Below are 21,003 nucleotides of genomic sequence, written 5' to 3' on the forward strand. Positions count from 1 at the left end.
TAGTATTTTGGTGAACTGGCAAGCACCAGCCCCAAGCAGCGTCAGATTAGCGCCAGTACTGCTAACACCCACGCACGCACCGTACACCTCCCTTAGTGGTATAGTATCTGAACGGATCAATATCTGATCAGATCTATACTAGCGTCCTCAGCAGTTTAGGGTTCCCAAAAACGCAGTGTTAGCGGGATCAGTCCAGATACCTGCTAGCACCTGCATTTTGCCCCTCCGCCCGGCCCAGCCCAGCCAAGTGCAGTATCAATCGATCACTGACACTTACAAAACACTAAACACATAACTGCAGCGTTCGCAGAGTCAGGCCTGATCCCTGTGATCGCTAACAGTTTTTTTGGTAGCTTTTTATTGAACTGGCAAGCGCCAGCGGCCTAGTACACCCCGGTCGTAGTCAAACCAGCACTGCAGTAACACTTGGTGACGTGGCGAGTCCTATAAGTGCAGTTCAAGCTGGTGAGGTGGCAAGCACAAGTAGTGTCCCGCTGCCACCAAGAAGACAAACACAGGCCCGTCGTGCCCATAGTGCCCTTCCTGCTGCATTCGCCAATCCTAATTGGGAACCCACCGCTTCTGCAGCGCCCGTACTTCCCCCTTTCACATCCCCAACCAAATGCAGTCGGCTGCATGAGAGGCATTTTCTTTATGTCCTCCCGAGTACCCCTACCCAACGAACCCCCCCCAAAAAAGATGTCGTGTCTGCAGCAAGCGCGGATATAGGCGTGACACACGCTATTATTGTCCCTCCTGTCCTGACAATCCTGGTCTTTGCATTGGTGAATATTTTGAACGCTACCATACACTAGTTGAGTATTAGCGTAGGGTACAGCATTGCACAGACTAGGCACACTTTCACAGGGTCTCCCAAGATGCCATCGCATTTTGAGACACCCGAACCTGGAACCGGTTACCGTTATAAAAGTTACAGTTACAAAAAAAGTGTAAAAAAAAAAAAATATATATAAAATAAAAAAAAAATAGTTGTCGTTTTATTGTTCTCTCTCTCTCTATTCTCTCTCTCTTGTTCTGCTCTTTTTTACTGTATTCTATTCTGCAATGTTTTATTGTTATTATGTTTTATCATGTTTGCTTTTCAGGTATGCAATTTTTTATACTTTACCGTTTACTGTGCTTTATTGTTAACCTTTTTTTTGTCTTCAGGTACACCATTCACGACTTTGAATGGTTATACCAGAATGATGCCTGCAGGTTTAGGTATCATCTTGGTATCATTCTTTTCAGCCAGCGGTCGGCTTTCATGTAAAAGTAATCCTAGTGGCTAATTAGCCTCTAGACTGCTTTTACAAGCCGTGGGAGGGAATGCCCCCCCCCACCGTCTTCCGTGTTTTTCTCTGGCTCTCCTGTCTCAACAGGGAACCTGAGAATGCAGCCGGTGATTCAGCCAGCTGACCATAGAGCTGATCAGAGACCAGAGTGGCTCCAAACATCTCTATGGCCTAAGAAACCGGAAGCTACGATCATTTTATGACTTAGATTTCGCCGGATGTAAATAGCGCCATTGGGAAATTGGGGAAGCATTTTATCACACCGATCTTGGTGTCATCAGATGCTTTGAGGGCAGAGGAGAGATCTAGGGTCTAATAGACCCCAATTTTTTCAAAAAAGAGTACCTGTCACTACCTATTGCTATCATAGGGGATATTTGCATTCCCCGAGATAACAATAAAAATGATTAAAAAAAAAAAAAAAGAAAGGAACAGTTTAAAAATAAGATAAAAAAGCAAAAAAATAATAAAGAAAAAAAAAAAAAAAAAAGCACCCCTGTCGCCCCCTGCTCTCGCGCTAAGGCGAACGCAAATGGCGGTCTGTCGTCAAACGTAAACAGCAATTGCACCATGCATGTGAGGTATCGCCGCGAAGGTCAGATCAAGGGCAGTAATTTTTGCAGTAGACCTCCTCTGTAAATCTAAAGTGGTAACCTGTAAAGGCTTTTAAAAATGCATTTATTTTGTTGCCACTGCACGTTTGTGTGCAATTTTAAAGCATGTCATGTTTGGTATCCATGTACTCGGCCTAAGATCATCTTTTTTATTTCATCAAACATTTGGGCAATATAGTGTGTTTTAGTGCATTAAAATTTAAAAAAGTGTGTTTTTCCCCCAAAAAATGCGTTTGAAAAATCGCTGCGCAAATACTGTGTGAAAAAAAAAAAATGAAACACCCACCATTTTAATCTGTAGGGCATTTGCTTTAAAAAAATATATAATGTTTGGGGGTTCAAAGTAATTTTTTTGCAAAAAAAAAAAACTTTTTCATGTAAACAATGAGTGTCAGAAAGGGCTTTGTCTTCAAGTGGTTAGAAGAGTTGGTGATGTGTGACATAAGCTTCTAAATGTTGTGCATAAAATGCCAGGACAGTTCAAAACCCCCCCAAATGACCCCATTTTGGAAAGTAGACACCCCAAGCTATTTGCTGAGAGGCATGTCGAGTCCATGGAATATTTTTTATTGCGACACAAGTTGCGGGAAAGAGACACATTTTTTTTTTTTTTTGCACAAAGTTGTCACTAAATGATATATTGCTCAAACATGCCATGGGAATATGTGAAATTACACCCCAAAATACATTCTGCTGCTTCTCCTGAGTACGGGGATACCACATGTGTGAGACTTTTTGGGAGCCTAGCCGCGTACGGGACCCCGAAAACCAAGCACCGCCTTCAGGCTTTCTAAGGGCGTGAATTTTTGATTTCACTCTTCACTGCCTATCACAGTTTCGGAGGCCATGGAAAGCCCAGGTGGCACAAAACCCCCCCAAATGACCCCATTTTGGAAAGTAGACACCCAAAGCTATTTGCTGAGAGGTATAGTGAGTATTTTGCAGACCTCACTTTTTGTCACAAAGTTTTGAAATTTGAAAAAAGAAAAAAAAAAAGTTTTTTCTTGTCTTTCTTCATTTTCAAAAACAAATGAGAGCTGCAAAATACTCACCATGCCTCTCAGCAAATAGCTTGGGGTGTCTACTTTCCAAAATGGGGTCATTTGGGGGGGGGGGTTTGTGCCACCTGGGCATTCCATGGCCTCCGAAACTGTGATAGGCAGTGAAGAGTGAAATCAAAAATTTTCACCCTTGGAAATCCTGAAGGCGGTGCTTGGTTTTCGGGGCCCCATACGCAGCTAGGCTCTCAAAAAGTCCCACACATGTGGTATCCCCATACTCAGGAGAAGCAGCTAAATGTATTTTGGGGTGCAATTCCACATATGCCCATGCCCTGTGTGAGCAATATATCATTTAGTGACAACTTTGTGCAAAAAAAAAAAAAAAAGTGTCACTTTCCCGCAACTTGTGTCAAAATATAAAATATTTCATGGACTCAATATGCCTCTCAGCAAATAGCTTGGGGTGTCTACTTTCCAAAATGGGGTCATTTGGGGGGGTTTTGTGCCACCTGGGCATTCCATGGCCTCTGAAACTGTGATAGGCAGTGAAGAGTGAAATCAAAAATTTACACCCTTAGAAATCCTGAAGGCGGTGCTTGGTTTTCGGGGCCCCGTACGCGGCTAAGCTCCCAAAAAGTCCCACACATGTGGTATCCCCATACTCAGGAGAAGCAGCTGAATGTATTTTGGGGTGCAATTCCACATAGGCCCATGGCCTGTGTGAGCAATATATCATTTAGTGACAACTTTTTGTAAATATTTTTTTTTTTTTTTGTCATTATTCAATCACTTGGGACAAAAAAAATAAATATTCAATGGGTTCAACATGCCTCTCAGCAATTACCTTGGGGTGTCTACTTTCCAAAATGGGGTCATTTGGGGGGGGTTGTACTGCCCTGCCATTTTAGCACCTCAAGAAATGATATAGGCAGTCATAAACTAAAAGCTGTGTAAATTACAGAAAATGTACCCTAGTTTGTAGACGCTATAACTTTTGCGCAAACCAATAAATATATGCTTATTGACATTTTTTTTACCAAAGACATGTGGCCGAATACATTTTGGCCTAAATGTATGACTAAAATTGAGTTTATTTTATAACAAAAAGTAGAAAATATCATTTTTTTTCAAAATTTTCGGTCTTTTTCCGTTTATAGCGCAAAAAATAAAAACTGCAGAGGTGATCAAATACCATCAAAAGAAAGCTCTATTTGTGGGAAGAAAAGGACGCAAATTTCGTTTAGGTACAGCATTGCATGACCGCGCAATTAGCAGTTAAAGCGACGCAGTGCCAAATTGGAAAAAGACCTCTGGTCCTTAGGCAGCATAATGGTCCGGGGCTCAAGTGGTTAATGTAATGTCGGTCCTGGCAATATGGATGAAAATCGGTGAGACAAACGGCATGGGTACCCCCCAGTCCATTACCAGGCCCTTTGGGTCTTGTATGGATATTAAGGGGAAGGGGAACCCCGCACCCAAATTAAAATAAGGAAAGGTGTGGGGCCACCAGGCCCTATATACTCTTAACAGCAGTATACAGGCGGTGCAAACAAGACAGGGACTGTAGGTTTGTTGTTAAGTAGAATCTCTTTGTAATTTTGAACGGGTACATTTTTAACGTGTTTAGCTCCAGCCAAAAAATCTTTTTTAAGCTTTTTGGAAAACATAGGGAAGGGTTATCACCCCTGTGACATTTGTTTTGCTGTCTTTCCTCCTCTTCAGAAGATTTCACCTCACTTTTTGTCCCAATGAAAAATGTTTTTTGAAAATTTGGGTTTTTTTGTGGAACAAGGATTGGAAAGCATCAGTGGAAAGGAGAAATGTTTTTCCCATATTAACTCTTACAGGAGAGAATTTCCCTTCCTAGGGGTAGATTTATTCTCACTTCCTGTTGTCTCCTTCCGTTTGCAAGTAGGAGTCGTTTGTAAGTTAGTTGTTTGAAAGTAGGGTCCTGCCCTATATACTCAGCAGAAATTTGGGCCTTAGGTGTGGCCACAATACTGTAAGCCCTCACAGGGCCCTGCTGTGAAATATTAGATCAAGAATTGTAATTACATGCCCCTGTTGAACAGGAGCTGAAAAATTAGGCCTTAGGCACTGGTGCTGGTGCCACAACACTGCAACCCCTCACAGACACTCTAGTTGGAATGCAGGAACGAGCCCTGCTGCAAAGTATTGCATCAAAAATTGTAATTACACGCCCCTGTTAAACAAGGGCTGAAAAATTGGGCCTTAGGCACTGGTGCTGGTGCCACAACACTGCAACCCCTCCCAGACACTCTAGTTGGAACGCAGGAACGAGCCCTGCTGCAAAGTATTGCATCAAAAATTGTAATTACACGCCCCTGTTAAACAGGGGCAGAAAAAATGGGCCTTAGGCACTGGTTCTGGTGCCACAACACTGCAACCCCTCACAGACACTCTAGTTGGAACGCAGGAACGAGCCCTGCTGCAAAGTATTGCATCAAAAATTGTAATTACACGCCCCTGTTAAACAGGGGCAGAAAAAATGGGCCTTAGGCACTGGTGCTGGTGCCACAACACTGCAACCCCTCACAGACACTCTAGTTGGAACGCAGGAACGAGCCCTGCTGCAAAGTATTGCATCAAAAATTGTAATTACACGCCCCTGTTAAACAGGGGCAGAAAAAATGGGCCTTAGGCACTGGTGCTGGTGCCACAACACTGCAACCCCTCACAGACACTCTAGTTGGAATGCAGGAACGAGCCCTGCTGCAAAGTATTACATCAAAAATTGTAATTACACGCCCCTGTTAAACAGGAGCTGAAAAATTGTGCCTTAGGCACTGGTGGTGGCGCCCAGAACCAAAAATGTTCTTACAAGCTATCAGCGTGATGATTGAGGAGGAAGAGGATAATTACTCAGGGATAGTCACTCAGCATCAGCATAGGCAGTCTTTGAAGGGATCTGAGATTTCAAAAAAAATTATTCGGTTACATCAGCATCAGGTGCTTGGTAGCTGGTGGTGATCCAAGACTGATTCATTTTCATGAAGGTCAGTCGATCGACCGAGTCAGTGGACAGACGCACCCTGTGATCGGTTACCACGCCTCCAGCAGCACTGAATGTGCGTTCCGAAAGAACGCTGGATGCAGGACAGGCCAGTAGCTCAATTGCATACTGTGCAAGCTCTGGCCAGTGATCCATCCTCAAGACCCAGTAACCCAGAGGATTTTCGGTGGGAAAGGTGTCCAAGTCTGATCTTGCCCCTAGGTATTCCTGCACCATGTAAAACAGACGCTGGCGATGGTTGCTGGAACCGATCATACCTTGGGGCTGCGGACCAAAAAATTGTCTGAACGCATCGGTCAGACGGCCACCTTCTCCACCGCTCCTTCTTTGACTGACCGAAGCCTCAGCAACACGTTGTCCAGAAACAGGAGTTTGTAACCTCCCAGTCTCTGGGAACGCGTTGCACAGACCTTTCTGCAAGGCCTCCCGAAGATGTTTCATCCTCTGCTCCCTCTGCGATGGCAAGATAAGGTCCGCAACCTTACCCTTGTAACGTGGATCAAGGAGGGTTGCCAGCCAGTATTGGTCCTTCTCCTTGATACCACGAATACGAGGATCCTTACGCAGGCTTTGCAGGATCAGGGAGGCCATGCAGCGTAGGTTTGCTGAGGCATTCGGTCCGGAGTCCTCTGGGTCACTAAGGACGACATGATCCGCAGCCACCTCCTCCCAGCCACGTACAAGTCTATGTGTTTCTTGGGACTGATCCCTTAAAGACTGCTGCTGATGCTGAGTGCCAGGCTCCACCTCCATACTGACACAATCTCCCTCCTCCTCCTCCTCCTCCTCCTCTTCCTGTGTGATCGGCGGGCATGCAGGAACACTGTCTGGATAAAGGGGGCCTTGAGAGCTAAGGAAGTCCTCCTCTTCCTGCCTCTGTTCTGCCTCAAGTGCCCTGTCCATTATTCTACGCAGCGTGTGCTCCAACAGGTGGACAAGGGGGACAGTGTCACTGATGCATGCACTGTCACTGCTCACCATCCTCGTGGCCTCCTCAAATGGTGACAGGACAGTGCATGCATCCCTGATCATGGCCCACTGGCGTAGGGAAAAAAAACAAGCTCCCCTGACCCTGTCCTGGTGCCATAGTCGCACAGGTACTCATTGATGGCCCTCTGCTGCGTGTGCAGCCGCTGCAGCATGGCCAACGTTGAGTTCCACCTGGTGGGCATGTCACAGATTAGGCGGTTCTTGGGCAGGTTAAACTCCTTTTGGAGGTCCGTCAGCCGAGCACTGGCATTATATGACCGGCGGAAATGCACACAGACTTTCCTGGCCTGCCTCAGGACATCCTGTAAGCCCGGGTACCTGCCCAAGAACCGCTGCACCACCAAGTTAAGGACGTGAGCCAAACAGGGCACATGGGTCATTTGTCCCTGTCGGAGGGCAGAGAGGAGGTTGGTGCCATTGTCGCAAACCACCATTCCTGCCTTAAGGTGGCGTGGCGTCAACCACCTCTGAACCTGCCCCTGCAGAGCTGACAGAACCTCTGCCCCAGTGTGGCTCCTGTCCCCCAAGCACACTAGCTCAAGCACCGCATGGCATCTTTTGGCCTGCATACTTGCGTAGCCCCTTGAACGACTACGGAGCACCGCTGGTTCCGAGGAAGAGGCCATGGAGGAAGAAGAAGAGGAGGGGGTGGAGGAGAGAGGTGTGTCACAATCATTAGCATTTTGGAGGCGTGGTGGCGGAACAACCTCCAACACTACTGCACCTTGTCCTGCATCCTTCCCAGCTGCCAGCAGAGTCACCCAATGCGCCGTGAAACTTAGGTAACGTCCCTGTCCATGCCTGCTGGACCATGAGTCAGCGGTAATATGCACCTTACTGCTGACTGCCCTGTCCAGCGAGGCATGGACATTGCCTTCCACATGCTGGTAGAGAGCCGGAATCGCCTTCCGTGAGAAAAAGTGGCGTTTGGGTACCTGCCACTGAGGAACCGCACATTCCACAAACTCACGGAAGGGGGCAGAGTCTACCAACTGAAAAGGCAGCAGTTGAAGTGCTAGCAATTTTGCCAAGCTAGCATTCAACCGCTGGGCATGTGGATGGCTGGGAGCAAACTTCTTTCGGCGGTGCAGCAGCTGGGGCAGGGAAATTTGCCTGGTACAATCTGACGTCGGTGTACCAAAATCAGATTGCCCACAAGTACTTGGCTGTGACACACCTAATTCTACACCTTCATTCCTCTCAGTGCAGGTCTCAGAGAAGACTGAAGGTCTAGTGGGGTTGGAAATCTCAGCTGATGAGGAGCAAGGAGAGGTCCTCTTTGTTCTTTGGTGTGGGTCTTTTAGATACGCTTGCCAACGAACTGCATGGCAGGTCAACATATGTCTGGTCAAGCATGTGGTACCCAAGCGGGAGATGTTTTGGCCACGCGAGATACGCTTGAGACATATGTTGCAAATAGCAGCGGTGCGATCTGATGCACTCATCTCAAAAAAGGCCCACACCGAAGAACTTTTTGAATAACGCGCAGAGACTGCAGCACCCTGCACATATGGAGCTTTGGGGTGTGATGCAGTCAATGTGCTGCCCTTAGGCTGGCCCCTGGAGGGCATCCTGCCTCGTTGGTGATGTGCCGCCTCCTCCTCCTCATCCTCTCTCTTATCAGGCACCCACGTTGAGTCAGTGACCTCATCATCCCCTCCCTCCTCATCACTGGAGCAAACCTGGCAGTATGCTGCAGCAGGGGAGCATGATTGCTGTCCTTCTTGGGCACCCCCTCTGTCCGTGCTCGTGTTACTGCCTTCATCGAGCTCAGTATCATCATCAGAGCCTTCCAAACGCTGGGCATCCTCCTGGAGCATGTACCCAACACTGTGGTCAAACAGTTCGAGGGACTCCTCAGGAGGACATGGTGGGGCTAGGGAAGGAGTCACTGATGACATTGAGCCGAGGGAAGAGGCCGCTGCTTTGCCAGACAAAGTACCCTGGGCATGGGTGAGAGAGGATGAGGAGGATGAGGACGGCTTGGTCATCCACTCGACCAAGTCTTCCGCATGTTGCGGCTCAACATGGCCAGCTGTCGAAAAAAAGGCCAAGCGTGTCCCATGGCCATGTGCTGATGAGGATGCACCGTCTCCACGACCAGCACTAGACACAGAGCCTGCTTGCCCTCTCTTATTGGCTTGTGACTGTCTGCTTCTCCTTCTTGGCCTTCCAGACATACTAATGGCCTGTAGCTGCACTAAGCTGGGATATATATATATATATGTGTACTGATACTGCAGCTAGCAAAATTAACTGCCTGCCTGTAGTATGAGAACACCACCAACCTTCTACAGGTAGCTTTAGCTGAACACTGTGAGGTGGACGCACCCCACTAACTTGTAGGTTTAGCAGAACACTGTGAGCAGGATGCACTGTAAATAGTCTAGCTGCCTGACTGTGGTACTAATAGGATCAAAAGAACACAAGCAATTTTCTTCAGGTAGCTGTATTTACTGTAACAAGACAAGCCTGCCTGTCAGTAAGAAGATAACAGAAACGGATCTAGCTGAACACTGTGAGCAGGACGCACCCCACTAGCTTGTAGGTTTAGCTGAACACTGTGAGGTGGACGCACCCCACTAACTTGTAGGTTTAGCTGAACACTGTGAGCAGGACGCACTGTAAATAGTCTAGCTGCCTGACTGTGGTACTAATAGGATCAAAAGAACACAAGCAATTTTCTTCAGGTAGCTGTATTTACTGTAACAAGACAAGCCTGCCTGTCAGTAAGAAGATAACAGAAACGGATCTAGCTGAACACTGTGAGCAGGACGCACCCCACTAGCTTGTAGGTTTAGCTGAACACTGTGAGGTGGACGCACCCCACTAACTTGTAGGTTTAGCTGAACACTGTGAGGTGGACGCACCCCACTAACTTGTAGGTTTAGCAGAACACTGAGCAGGACGCACTGCACTAACTGTAAATAGTCTAGCTGCCTGACTGTGGTACTAATAGGATCAAAAGAACACCAGCAATTTTCTTCAGGTAGCTGTATTTACTGTAACAAGACAAGCCTGCCTGTCAGTAAGAAGATAACAGAAACGGATCTAGCTGAACACTGTGAGCAGGACGCACCCCACTAGCTTGTAGGTTTAGCTGAACACTGTGAGGTGGACGCACCCCACTAACTTGTAGGTTTAGCTGAACACTGTGAGCAGGACGCACCCCACTAACTTGTAGGTTTAGCAGAACACTGTGAGCAGGACGCTCTGCACTAAATGTAATTAGTCTAGCTGCCTGACTGTGGTACTAATAGGATCAAAAGAACACCAGTAATTTTCTTCAAAATACTGTAACAAGACAAGCCTGCCTGTCAGTAAGAAGATAACAGGAACGGATCTAGCTGAACACTGTGAGCAGGACGCACTGCACTAAATGTAAATAGTCTAGCTGCCTGACTGTGGTACTAATAGGATCAAAAGAACACCAGCAATTTTCTTCAGGTAGCTGTATTTACTGTAACAAGACAAGCCTGCCTGTCAGTAAGAAGATAACAGAAACGGATCTAGCTGAACACTGTGAGCAGGACGCACCCCACTAACTTGTAGGTTTAGCAGAATACTGTGAGCAGGACGCTCTGCACTAAATGTAAATAGTCTAGCTGCCTGACTGTGGTACTAATAGGATCAAAAGAACACCAGTAATTTTCTTCAAAATACTGTAACAAGACAAGCCTGCCTGTCAGTAGGAATATAACAGGAACGGATCTAGCTGAACACTGTGAGCAGGACGCACTGCACTAAATGTAAATAGTCTAGAAGATAACAGGAACGGATCTAGCTAAACTGAATACAGTGTATATATATATATATATATATATATATATATATATGCAACACCTGGGATGCATATATATACACAATACACTTTAAGTGCAGCTAAATGACTGACTGTCCTGCCTAATCTAGCTAACTCAAATGAAATGACACTCTCTCTCTCTCTATTTCTCAGCACACCGGAACACACTGCACAGGGCCGCCGTGCAGGCGGCCTTATATAGTGTGGGGCGTGTACTAAATCCCCTGAGCCATAATTGGCCAAAGCCTTATTATCACTTGGAGGCGGATAATTAACGTTTCCTTGTTTATGGTAGAGGCCCTTTGGAATAGGTTTGCGTACAAACAATTGGAGATCTTTGTTGAATTAAAATTTTTCGAGATCACGTAGCTGGTACATTACCATAGAAGAAACACACCCATGTACAGAAGTTTTTTTATTTGATACCATTTGAGAGACAACAAAACTAGGTTTCTTGGCTGTTTGTCCTTGTGTTGGATCACCATGGTGTTGGCATTTAGTACGCTGCGGACACTTATGTTTGGAAGGTACCTGTGAAAAGGTGGAATATAGACTAGAAGAAATTGGTAAATTTGCAGAGTATTGGTCCTTTTTTCATAGAAAATCTATGCTTTAACTGATAATTTTGGTTCCATCTATATGCTTTTCCTTTCTGCAATGCATTTTTGTCCCTTGCAAACTTTTTTTCTTTGTTAATTAGTATCTCTTTATTGTAACCTTCCAATAGATTTTTGAGCTTCTTTTCCCTATCTGGAAATGATTTATGAGTCTTATTTGTTTGCAATTTGTTGTTTCTCTCTCTATCTAGGGCCCCTAGACGCTTTTTATATTCACTTATTTACTTATTAAATTTATCATTCCACTTGATCATTTGCGTAAAATTTTTTCCCACTTTTTTTTTAAATTAGAGTCCAGGTCCTCCAGTGTGGGGAAGATCTGAACTCTAATGCCGCGTACACACGGTCGGACTTTTCGTCTACAAAAGTCCAACGGACGCCGACGGACTAAAGCTGGCTGGTAATCCGATCGTGTGTGGGCTTCTCCGGACTTTCAGCAGACTTTTTCAGCCTCAAATCCGACGGACTTTAGATTTGAAACATGCTTCAAATCTTTACGTCGTAACTACGACGGACCCCGAAATCCGCTCGTCTGTGTGCTAGTCCGACGGACAAAAACCCATGCTAGGGCAGCTATTGGCTACTGGCTATGAACTTCCTTATTTTAGTCCGGTGTACGTCATCACGTACGAATCCGTCGGACTTTTGTGTGGTCGTGTGTAGGCAAGTCCGTTCGTTAGAAAGTCTGCTGCAAGTCCGCCGAAAGTCCGCAGGAAGTCTGTCGGACAGGCTGTCGGACTTTTGTAGACGAAAAGTCCGACCGTGTGTACGCGGCATTAGTCCAAAAGGGTTTATATATTCTTTTAAATAGTTCTGAAAGGACTTGATGTGCCAAAATATTGCAAATTTTTTTTCCATGGTTTTTTAGACAGTTTAATCACTTCAGCCCCGGAAGATTTGGCTGCTCAATAAACAGGCCATTTTTTGTGATACGGCACTACATCGCTTTAACTGACAATTGCGCGGTCGTGCAACGTTGTACCCAAACAAAATTGATGTGATTTTTTTCCCCACAAATAGAGCTTTCTTTTGGTGGTATTTGATCATCTCTGTGGTCTTTCTTTATGTGCTATAAACAAAAAAGAGCGACAATTTTGAAAACACAATATTTTGTACTTTTTGCTATAATAAACGCCCCCAATTTTTTTTCAAAAAAGCGAATTTTTTTCCTCAGTTTAGGCCGCTATGTATTCTTATACATATTTTTGGTAATAAAAATCGCAATCAGCATATATTGATTGGTTTGCACAAAAGTTATAGCATCTACAAAATAAAATAGGGAAAAGATTTATGGCATTTTTATTATTATTTTTTTTTTTAGAAGTAATGGTGGCGATCAGCGATTTTTATCGGGCTACAACATTATGGCAGACAGATCGGACACTTTTGACACATTTTTGGGACCAATGGCATTTATACAGCGATCAGTGCTATAAAAATGCACTGATTACTATGTAAATGTCACTGGCAGGTAAGGGGTTAAGACTAGGGGCTGATCAAGGGGTTAACTGTGTTCCCTAGGGAGTGATTCTAACTGTGGGGGGAGGGGACTGACTGAGTGAGGAGAGCGATTGTTGTTCATACTTAGTATGAACAACAGATCGCTCTCCTCACCTCTGACAGCATGGAGAGCTGACTGTTTACATTGACAGATCTTCGTTCTGTCTCTGTGTGGAGTGATCGCGGGTGCCCAGTGGCCATAGCGACCGCCGGGCACACGCATAGGCTGGTATGTTTTGTTTTTTTTCATTTTGGCGCAGGGTTCCCTTTAAAATCCATACCAGACCTGAAGGGACTGGTATGGATTTTGGGGGGGGGCCCCCCACATCATTTAAAAAAAAAATTAGCACGGGGTTCCCCTTAATATCCATACCAGACCCAAAGGACCTGTTATGGACTGGGGGGACCCACGCCGTTTTTTTAATTTACTTTTATCTATATTATCGGGATTCAGCAATATGTTACAGCTGCCAGCAGTTTTAAATTACATTTTTTCCTTTAGAAATGTAATTTTGCTGCTCTCATTTATTACACTATATACGGCTGCTATGTAAGCAGCCTTACATAGTGTGGGGCATGGACTTAGCCCCCTGAGCCATGTTTGGACGAAGGCACCCTGCATTTGGCCAATCATGGCTTTCATAGCAGAGCCCGCTGTGATTGGCCAAAGCATGCAGGTCATGTGCATGCTTTAGCCAATTATCAGACATCAATGCACTGCAATCTCGCAGTGCATTATGGGGCATTTTGCGGTGCTCAAATTTGCCGCGTACGCCCCATAATGTTTAGAATTCGTCAAATAGGGGAACTTACGTTCGACTCGAACCGCGGGATCGTCCCTACCAATCAACAAAAACTTTGCGCATTTTACACAATAATGGAAATATATTCAAGTTGGGATATTCTGCCATATTAAGAGAAAAATATTTAAAAGATGTAACATTTATTTGAGAAGCTGCAACTGGGAGGGTCTCTCTAATGGGATCTAAAGGCATCACCACAAACTTGTCCCAGTTAATGGAAAACCCAGAGAATCTCCCATAAGTAGTAATTAGGGACATATTTTCACTAAGGGAGTGTATGGTATCACCCACAAAAAAGAGAGTATCATCTGCATACAGATATTTTATCCTCCCCCATAGATCCCTGAAAGCCCACTATTTGTGAGAACTGCCGAATAGCTGCAGCCAATGGCTCTAAGGCTTAGGCAAACAGCAGGGGTGACAAATAGCACCCCTGCCAGGTGTAGGTGAGGTGCAGCATGGTGAGGCAATAAAAATTCACACAGTCAGGTGCAGTGAAGAAACTGTATTGAAATAGTACAGCAGCAGTTCACAACAAACCCTGTGGGAAGGCTGCCCAGCTGGGTGCACTCACGATTTCCAGTAATGTGAAGAGAGCAGGTATTAGCCAGACTGGCAGCATCTGTTAAGAGAGTAGAATGTCTTGTGCCCAAATAAGATGAAGTCCAAAATAGATGCATCCCTACACCCCCCCCCTCTGTTAGGGAACCTTTCCCTTACAACTGTCCTGTCACGAGGGCCATGTACCTGATGTGAGACTGAAGTAGTGGGGAGGCCTCCCTTGCACCTCGGGTCCCTGAAGCCTCTGGAGATGGAGACAGAGACTTGGTGGACACAGAGTGGCACGGGTGCCAGGGGTGCGGAGCACCGTGCAAGCCTTAGCCTGAGATCCGAGCCGAGGTCAAGTCCCGTTTGGCAATGAAGTATAAAAGGGTTAATCAGAAGAAGAATGGATGAGATCCAAGCCGGAGTCGGTTCCAAGCTGGCAGCTGAGTACAAAAGGGACAAAGAAGTAGAATGGTCAAGGTACAAATCTGAGGTCAATGTCAAGCAGCAATCAAGAGTAGTCAAATAGGTTTCCAGGTCACAACAAGTTCAGACAGATCACACACTAGCACAGAAACAAGGGGGGGCTGAAGATAATCCAGCAATTTGGCGGTGTCTGGGCTTATATAGGGAAGTATGAGGTGACTTCCTGTGCGCCTCCTGGCCATTTTCCTGCCTTTTTCCATCAGGTTGAGGTCACTTCCTGTGCGCCTCCTGGGCATTTTCCCGCCTTTTTCCATCAGGTTGTGGTCACTTCCTGTGCGCCTCCTGTGCATTTTCCTGCCTTTTTCCATCAGGTATTCTGCACAGGTGCGGGTTGGCGCACTGAGGCGTCTTTGGTGCATGCTCAGTTGGCACGGATTTTCTCTTGCGGCAACGCGCCATTGGTGCATGCGTAGTGAGCCCTGGACCCTTACATGTCCCTAACAAGCAAGGTACTTGTCCCTATACTACCAACTCGCAAATGCGCACCAAACCTGGTAGCCATGGCCTTAAAATGGCTCTGCCTGACCCAAGATGGCTTCCTGGGTCACATGGGACAGCGACAACCAATTAAATGCTTCCCCAGTGACCGTGAAAACTATAAAGGAATGCAGTTCCTCTTGACTTCATCTCCAACAACAGTGCCACTGCAGAAGAGCACCACCTACAGGGGAGAAAGTAGACTGTAACTGCCTACACGGGTACCTCTAAAAGGGAAAGCGATTCAGAAAGCCTCCCATTAACTTGTATGCGTGCTATAGGGGATGCATATATGAGTTTAACACAGTTTATAAAATGGTTGCCAAAGCCAAATCTTTGTAATATCTGCCAAAGAAAAATTACATTCTGTACTATCAAAGGCCTTGGCTGCATTCAAGAAAAGGATTGCTCTGCTGCCTTAACTGCTGAAATTTGCAAATTAGGGAACAAACATCAAATATTGGAAGCCAAGGATCTGGTTGGTATAAAAACGGATTGATCCGGATTAATTCATTTTCCAATAAGACAATTGATTGGCTATTTTAGCTAAAACTTTCACGTCCACCATAAGTTATGAAATTGGGTGATATGACTCTGACAATAAGGGTTTTTTTTTATCTGGTTTTAACAATCCAACTATCAAGGCTTCACTCATAGAATGCAATAATGAACCTATTTCAAATACTTCATTGAACGCAGCCAATAGCTTAGGCAACAGAGCCTCCCAATAATGTTTTGTATATACATTGCAACCCACCGGCTCCTGGAGCCTTGTTATTAGGAATACTAGCAACCGCTTTCTGCAGCTCCTCCAAGGTAAGAGGGGAATCTAATAGGGAGCAATCCACCTACGATAAAGTTGATAGAGTCAAAGAATCCAAAAAGTGTTGTAAATGAGACATTTCATAGCATACCTTACACAAATCTGTGTAAAAACACCAACATCTATATATATAATATCCTCAGGGGTAGTGATCCTATTACCTATATCATCTTTGAATTCCTCTATATAACTCAAAGGTCTTTGGTCTTTTGCAATTATCGCAGAAGAGTACGAGGTGTGTGTCAAGAGGTATGGTGTACAATATTGGATACTCTTCAAATAATGTATGTTGTAAATGTTTTTAAAAGACTTTTCAAATGTATGAGTGTCTTTATTTATAGGTTACAATTATTATTTTTTGTGAACGAATAGAGGTTCTATATAGCCCATACTTACAGTATTCATGTGGGGGGGGGCAGCATCTGGGTGCCCCCTTATTATCAAATAAGTTTTCAATAAGTCCCTGCCGACAGATCCCCACAACCTATTAGATTTTTAGGCTTTCAGGAGCAGTACCCCCCTAACCCTCCTGTATTGAATTGAATTGTAACCATAGTGTCACTCTTTATATTGTAAAGCACTGCTCAAACTGTTGGCACTATTTAGATCCTGTATAATATTATCATTATTATTATTATTATTATTATTATTATTATTATTATGTAACCACCAGCCAGGGTTGTGGGGAAGAGGCCCCTGTCCTCATCAATATGGGGACAAAGTGCTTTGCCAGGGAGACACCCTCCCATGTTGAGGACACATGGCTTGGTATAGTTCAGGATAGGGGAGCCACACACCCATACCCCTCCCTTTCCTGGCCAGCTAGGCTGCATGCTCGGATTAAGGCTCTGGTATGCAAAAAAGGCAGAGGCAGATCTGCTGACAGCCTAAAGATTTAGTGCTGCTCAGGGGCTCTGGGCTTCAACAAAATGGCTGCCTCCAGCCAGACGAAACAGGAGCAATGCTGGATGCAATTTACAGCACACACTAATGTTGGTAGCATCATTATTAATGTGGAATGTGTGTTCCTTGCTAAAGAACACTATTTTTTTACCAAGTTTTTATTGGTAAAATTCTGCTTTAAATGCAGCAGAAAAAAAATCCGATCTCCCCTTCTGCCAGGCAGGGTTTTGCTGTGTGGCGGAGCTCGGTATATCTTAGTATTGGGTGGCCAGAAATAAGTATCCTATGGTAGGTAAAACAACTCACATTCATTATACATATTTTGTTTGCAAATTGAGCTGTTTAGCTGAGTTCTGCTTTAGGAGTGGAATTTCTTATTATTACAATGACTTGGTCCTGCTTGAGCGTAAAACACCAAAGTCACTTGGTAACCGCAGTGATGGTTGTCTTCTGGGTTGAATGACACCCGGTGTGAGCCTAGAGTGCCAAAGATCCATCCCCCACCAAAAATGACATTTGCTCACTATATATTTTCTTTCAATGTAGAACACTTTCTCTTCCCAGATCCTACTCAGAATGATCCCAAGTTCACAGTCACTCAGCCTGAAAATATAACGGCTAATGAAGGAGCCTCTGTCACCATCAGCTGCTCATACACCGTCCCACCAGACCAAAACCTTCTGTGGAGTGGAGTTTTCTGGAGAGTGGGCAGCCCAACGGGACCCTACGCCTATCACCCCTCTGATCTGATGGTTCATCCCAGTTACAGTGGAAGAACTCAGCTGAATGGATCAACTGATCTCCAAATAAACGGGGCCCAAGATACAGATACCACCACCTACTACTGCTTTGTGATGCTGAAATTTTGTATTGGAAGTGACAAGACCAACTCAGTGTTGAAATACGGGAACGGGACACAATTATATCGAAATGTAAAAAATCAGACCTCCACAGGTATAAATTACTTTATTTTTTTCATTCTCATTAAATGTACAAACATTTTTATGCATTACAGGGCTTAAAGGAGAATTGTACCTTTTTAAAAAGAATAAATACACCCATATTGCAAAAAGCCAAAATGTGCTTATAAAAATTTTTCACATTTGAGCCTGAAAAGTTTTGCAGCTGTGATCAATGGATCATTGGTGCAATGCTCTGCCTCCTGCAGGTTCTTCCTCCAGCTTGGGTCTGTACTGAGGTACAAACCTTCAGTTGTGGAGCTGGAGGAGGTATCAATGGACTACAAGTGTGGTGATGTCACTGCAGTTTTGATCTGTTAGTTTCCCTGCCCCCTTCAGTTAGAACACGTACTAGGACACACATTAACCCCTTCCCTGCCCCCTAGTTTTAACCCCTTCAGTGCCAGTGACATTTTTACAATAATCAATGCAATTTTAATCGCACTGATCGCTGTATTAATGCCAATGGTTCCAAAAATGTGTTAAAATTGTCCGACGTGTCCGCCATAATGTCGCAGTCACGATAAAAATTACAGATCGCCGCCATTACTAGTAAAAAAAAAAAATAATTAATAAAAATGCCATAAAACTATCCCCTATTTTGTAGACGCTATAGATTTTGCGCAAACCAATCAATATACGCTTATTGCAATTTTTTTTTTACCAAAAATATGTAGAAGAATACGTATCTGCCTAAACTGAGGGAAAAAATGTTTTTTTATATATTTTTGGGGGATATTTATTATAGCAAAAAGTAAAAAATAATGCATTTTTTTCGAAATTGTCGATCTTTTTTTGTTTATAGCGCAAAAAATAAAAACCGCAGAGGTGATCAAATACCACCAAAAGAAAGCTCCGTTTGTGGGGAAAAAAAGGACGTCAATTTTTTTGGGAGCCACGTCGCACGATCACGCCATTGTCAGTTAAAGCAACGCAGTACCAAATCGCAAAAAGTGGTCTGGTTTTTGGCCAGCCAAATGCTCTGGGGCTTAAGCGGTTAAACGCGCCCCATCCAGACGAGCTCGCGTGCAGAAGCGAACGCATACGTAACTAGCGCCCGCATATGGGAACGGTTGTCAAACAACATATGTGAGGTATTGCCGCGATTGGTAGAGTGAGAACAATAATTCTAGCCCTAGACCTCCTCTGTAACTTAACCACTTGCCGATCGCCTCACGCCGATATACGCTGGCAGAATGGCACGGGCAGGCAGAATCACGTATCCGTACGTGATCTGCCTCCCGCGGGCGGGGGGTCCGATCGGACCCCCCCGGTGCCCGAGGCGGTCGGCTTTTGTCCAGCGGCGATCGGAGGTGAGGGGGAGGCCATCCATTCGTGGCCCCCCCCTCGCGATCGCCGCTGGCCAATGAAATCATTCCTATGCTGCTGTATGGTAAACAGCAGCAAAGGAAATGATGTCATCTCTCCTCGGCTCGGCAGTTTCCGTTCCGGCGCTGAGGAGAGAAGACTGTAATGTGAGTGAAAACACACACACACACACACACACAGTAGAACATGCCAGGCACACAAAACACCCCCGATCCCCCCCGATCACCCCCCAATCACCCCCCCCCCCCGTCACACTGACACCAAGCAGTTTTTTTTTTTCTGATTACTGCATGGTGTCAGTTTGTGACAGTTAGTGTGTTAGGGCAGTTAGGGTTAGCCCCCTTTAGGTCTAGGGTACCCCCCTAACCCCCCCTAATAAAGTTTTAACCCCTTGATCACCCCCCGTCGCCAGTGTCACTAAGCGATCATTTTTCTGATCGTTGTATTAGTGTCGCTGGTGACGCTAGTTAGGGAGGTAAATATTTAGGTTCACCGTCAGCGTTTTATAGCGTCAGGGACCCCCATATACTACCTAAAAAATGTTTTAACCCCTTATTTGTCCCTAGTTAACCCTTTCACCAGTGATCACTGTATAACTGTTACGGATGACGCTGGTTAGTTCGCCCAGCCCAGCCCACCCAAGTGCAGTATCGATCGATCACTGACACTTACAAAACACTAAACGCATAACTGCAGCATTTGCAGAGTCAGGCCTGATCCCTGCGATCGCTAACAGTTTTTTTGGTAGCGTTTTGGTGAACTGGCAAGCACCAGCCCCAGGCAGTGTCAGGTTAGTGCCAGTAGCGCTAACACCCATGCACGCACTGTACACCTCCCTTAGTGGTATAGTATCTGAACGGATCAATATCTCATCCGATCAGATCTATACTAGCGTCCCCAGCAGTTTAGGGTTCCCAAAAACACAGTGTTAGCGGGATCAGCCCAGATACCTGCTAGCACCTGCGTTTTGCCCCTCCGCCCGACCCAGCCCACCCAAGTGCAGTATTGATCGATCACTGACACTTACAAAACACTAAACGCATAACTGCAGTGTTCGCAGAGTCAGGCCTGATCCCTGCGATTGCTAACAGTTTTTTTTGGTAGCGTTTTGGTGAACTGGCAAGCACCAGCGGCCTAGTACATCCCGGTCATAGTCAAACCAGCACTGCAGTAACACTTGGTGACGTGGCGAGTCCCATAAGTGCAGTTCAAGCTGGTGAGGTGGCAAGCACAAGTAGTGTCCCGCTGCCACCAAAAAGACAAACACAGGCCCGTCGTGCCCATAATGCCCTTCCTGCTGCATTCGCCAATCCTAATTGGGAACCCACCACTTCTGCAGCGCCCGTAATTCCCCCATTCACATCCCAAACCAAATGAAGTCGGCTGCATGGGAGGCATTTTCTATATGTCCTCCCGAGTACCCCTACCCAACGAACCCCCCCAAAAAAGATGTTGTGTCTGCAGCAAGCGCGGATATAGGCGTGACACCCGCTATTATTGCCCCTCCTGTCCTGATAATCCTGGTCTTTGCATTGGTGAATGTTTTGAACGCTACCATTCACTAGTTGAGTATTAGCGTAGGGTACAGCATTGCACAGACTAGGCACACTTTCACAGGGTCTCCCAAGATGCCATCGCATTTTGAGAGACCCGAACCTGGAACCGGTTACAGTTATAAAAGTTAGTTACAAAAAAAGTGTAAAAAAAAAATAAATAATATATAACATTTTTAAAAATAGTTGTCGTTTTATTGTTCTCTCTCTCTCTCTATTCTCTCTCTATTATTCTACTCTTTTTTACTGTATTCTATTCTGCAATGTTTTA

General features: G+C 45.3%; 1 protein-coding gene across 1 annotated transcript in view; it reads left to right on the forward strand.

The window, feature by feature from the left end:
* The window catches only part of LOC141134106 (uncharacterized), a 148,912-nt gene that overhangs the window by 112,941 nt on the left and 14,968 nt on the right, over positions 1-21,003 (forward strand). The window contains exon 4 of the mRNA XM_073623691.1: positions 17,456-17,845. Coding sequence (XP_073479792.1) covers positions 17,456-17,845 — 390 coding nt within the window. The remainder of the gene's footprint in view (positions 1-17,455; positions 17,846-21,003) is intronic.

The sequence above is a fragment of the Aquarana catesbeiana genome, linkage group LG03 (genome assembly GCF_042186555.1).
Source record: "Aquarana catesbeiana isolate 2022-GZ linkage group LG03, ASM4218655v1, whole genome shotgun sequence".
NCBI lineage: Eukaryota > Metazoa > Chordata > Amphibia > Anura > Ranidae > Aquarana > Aquarana catesbeiana.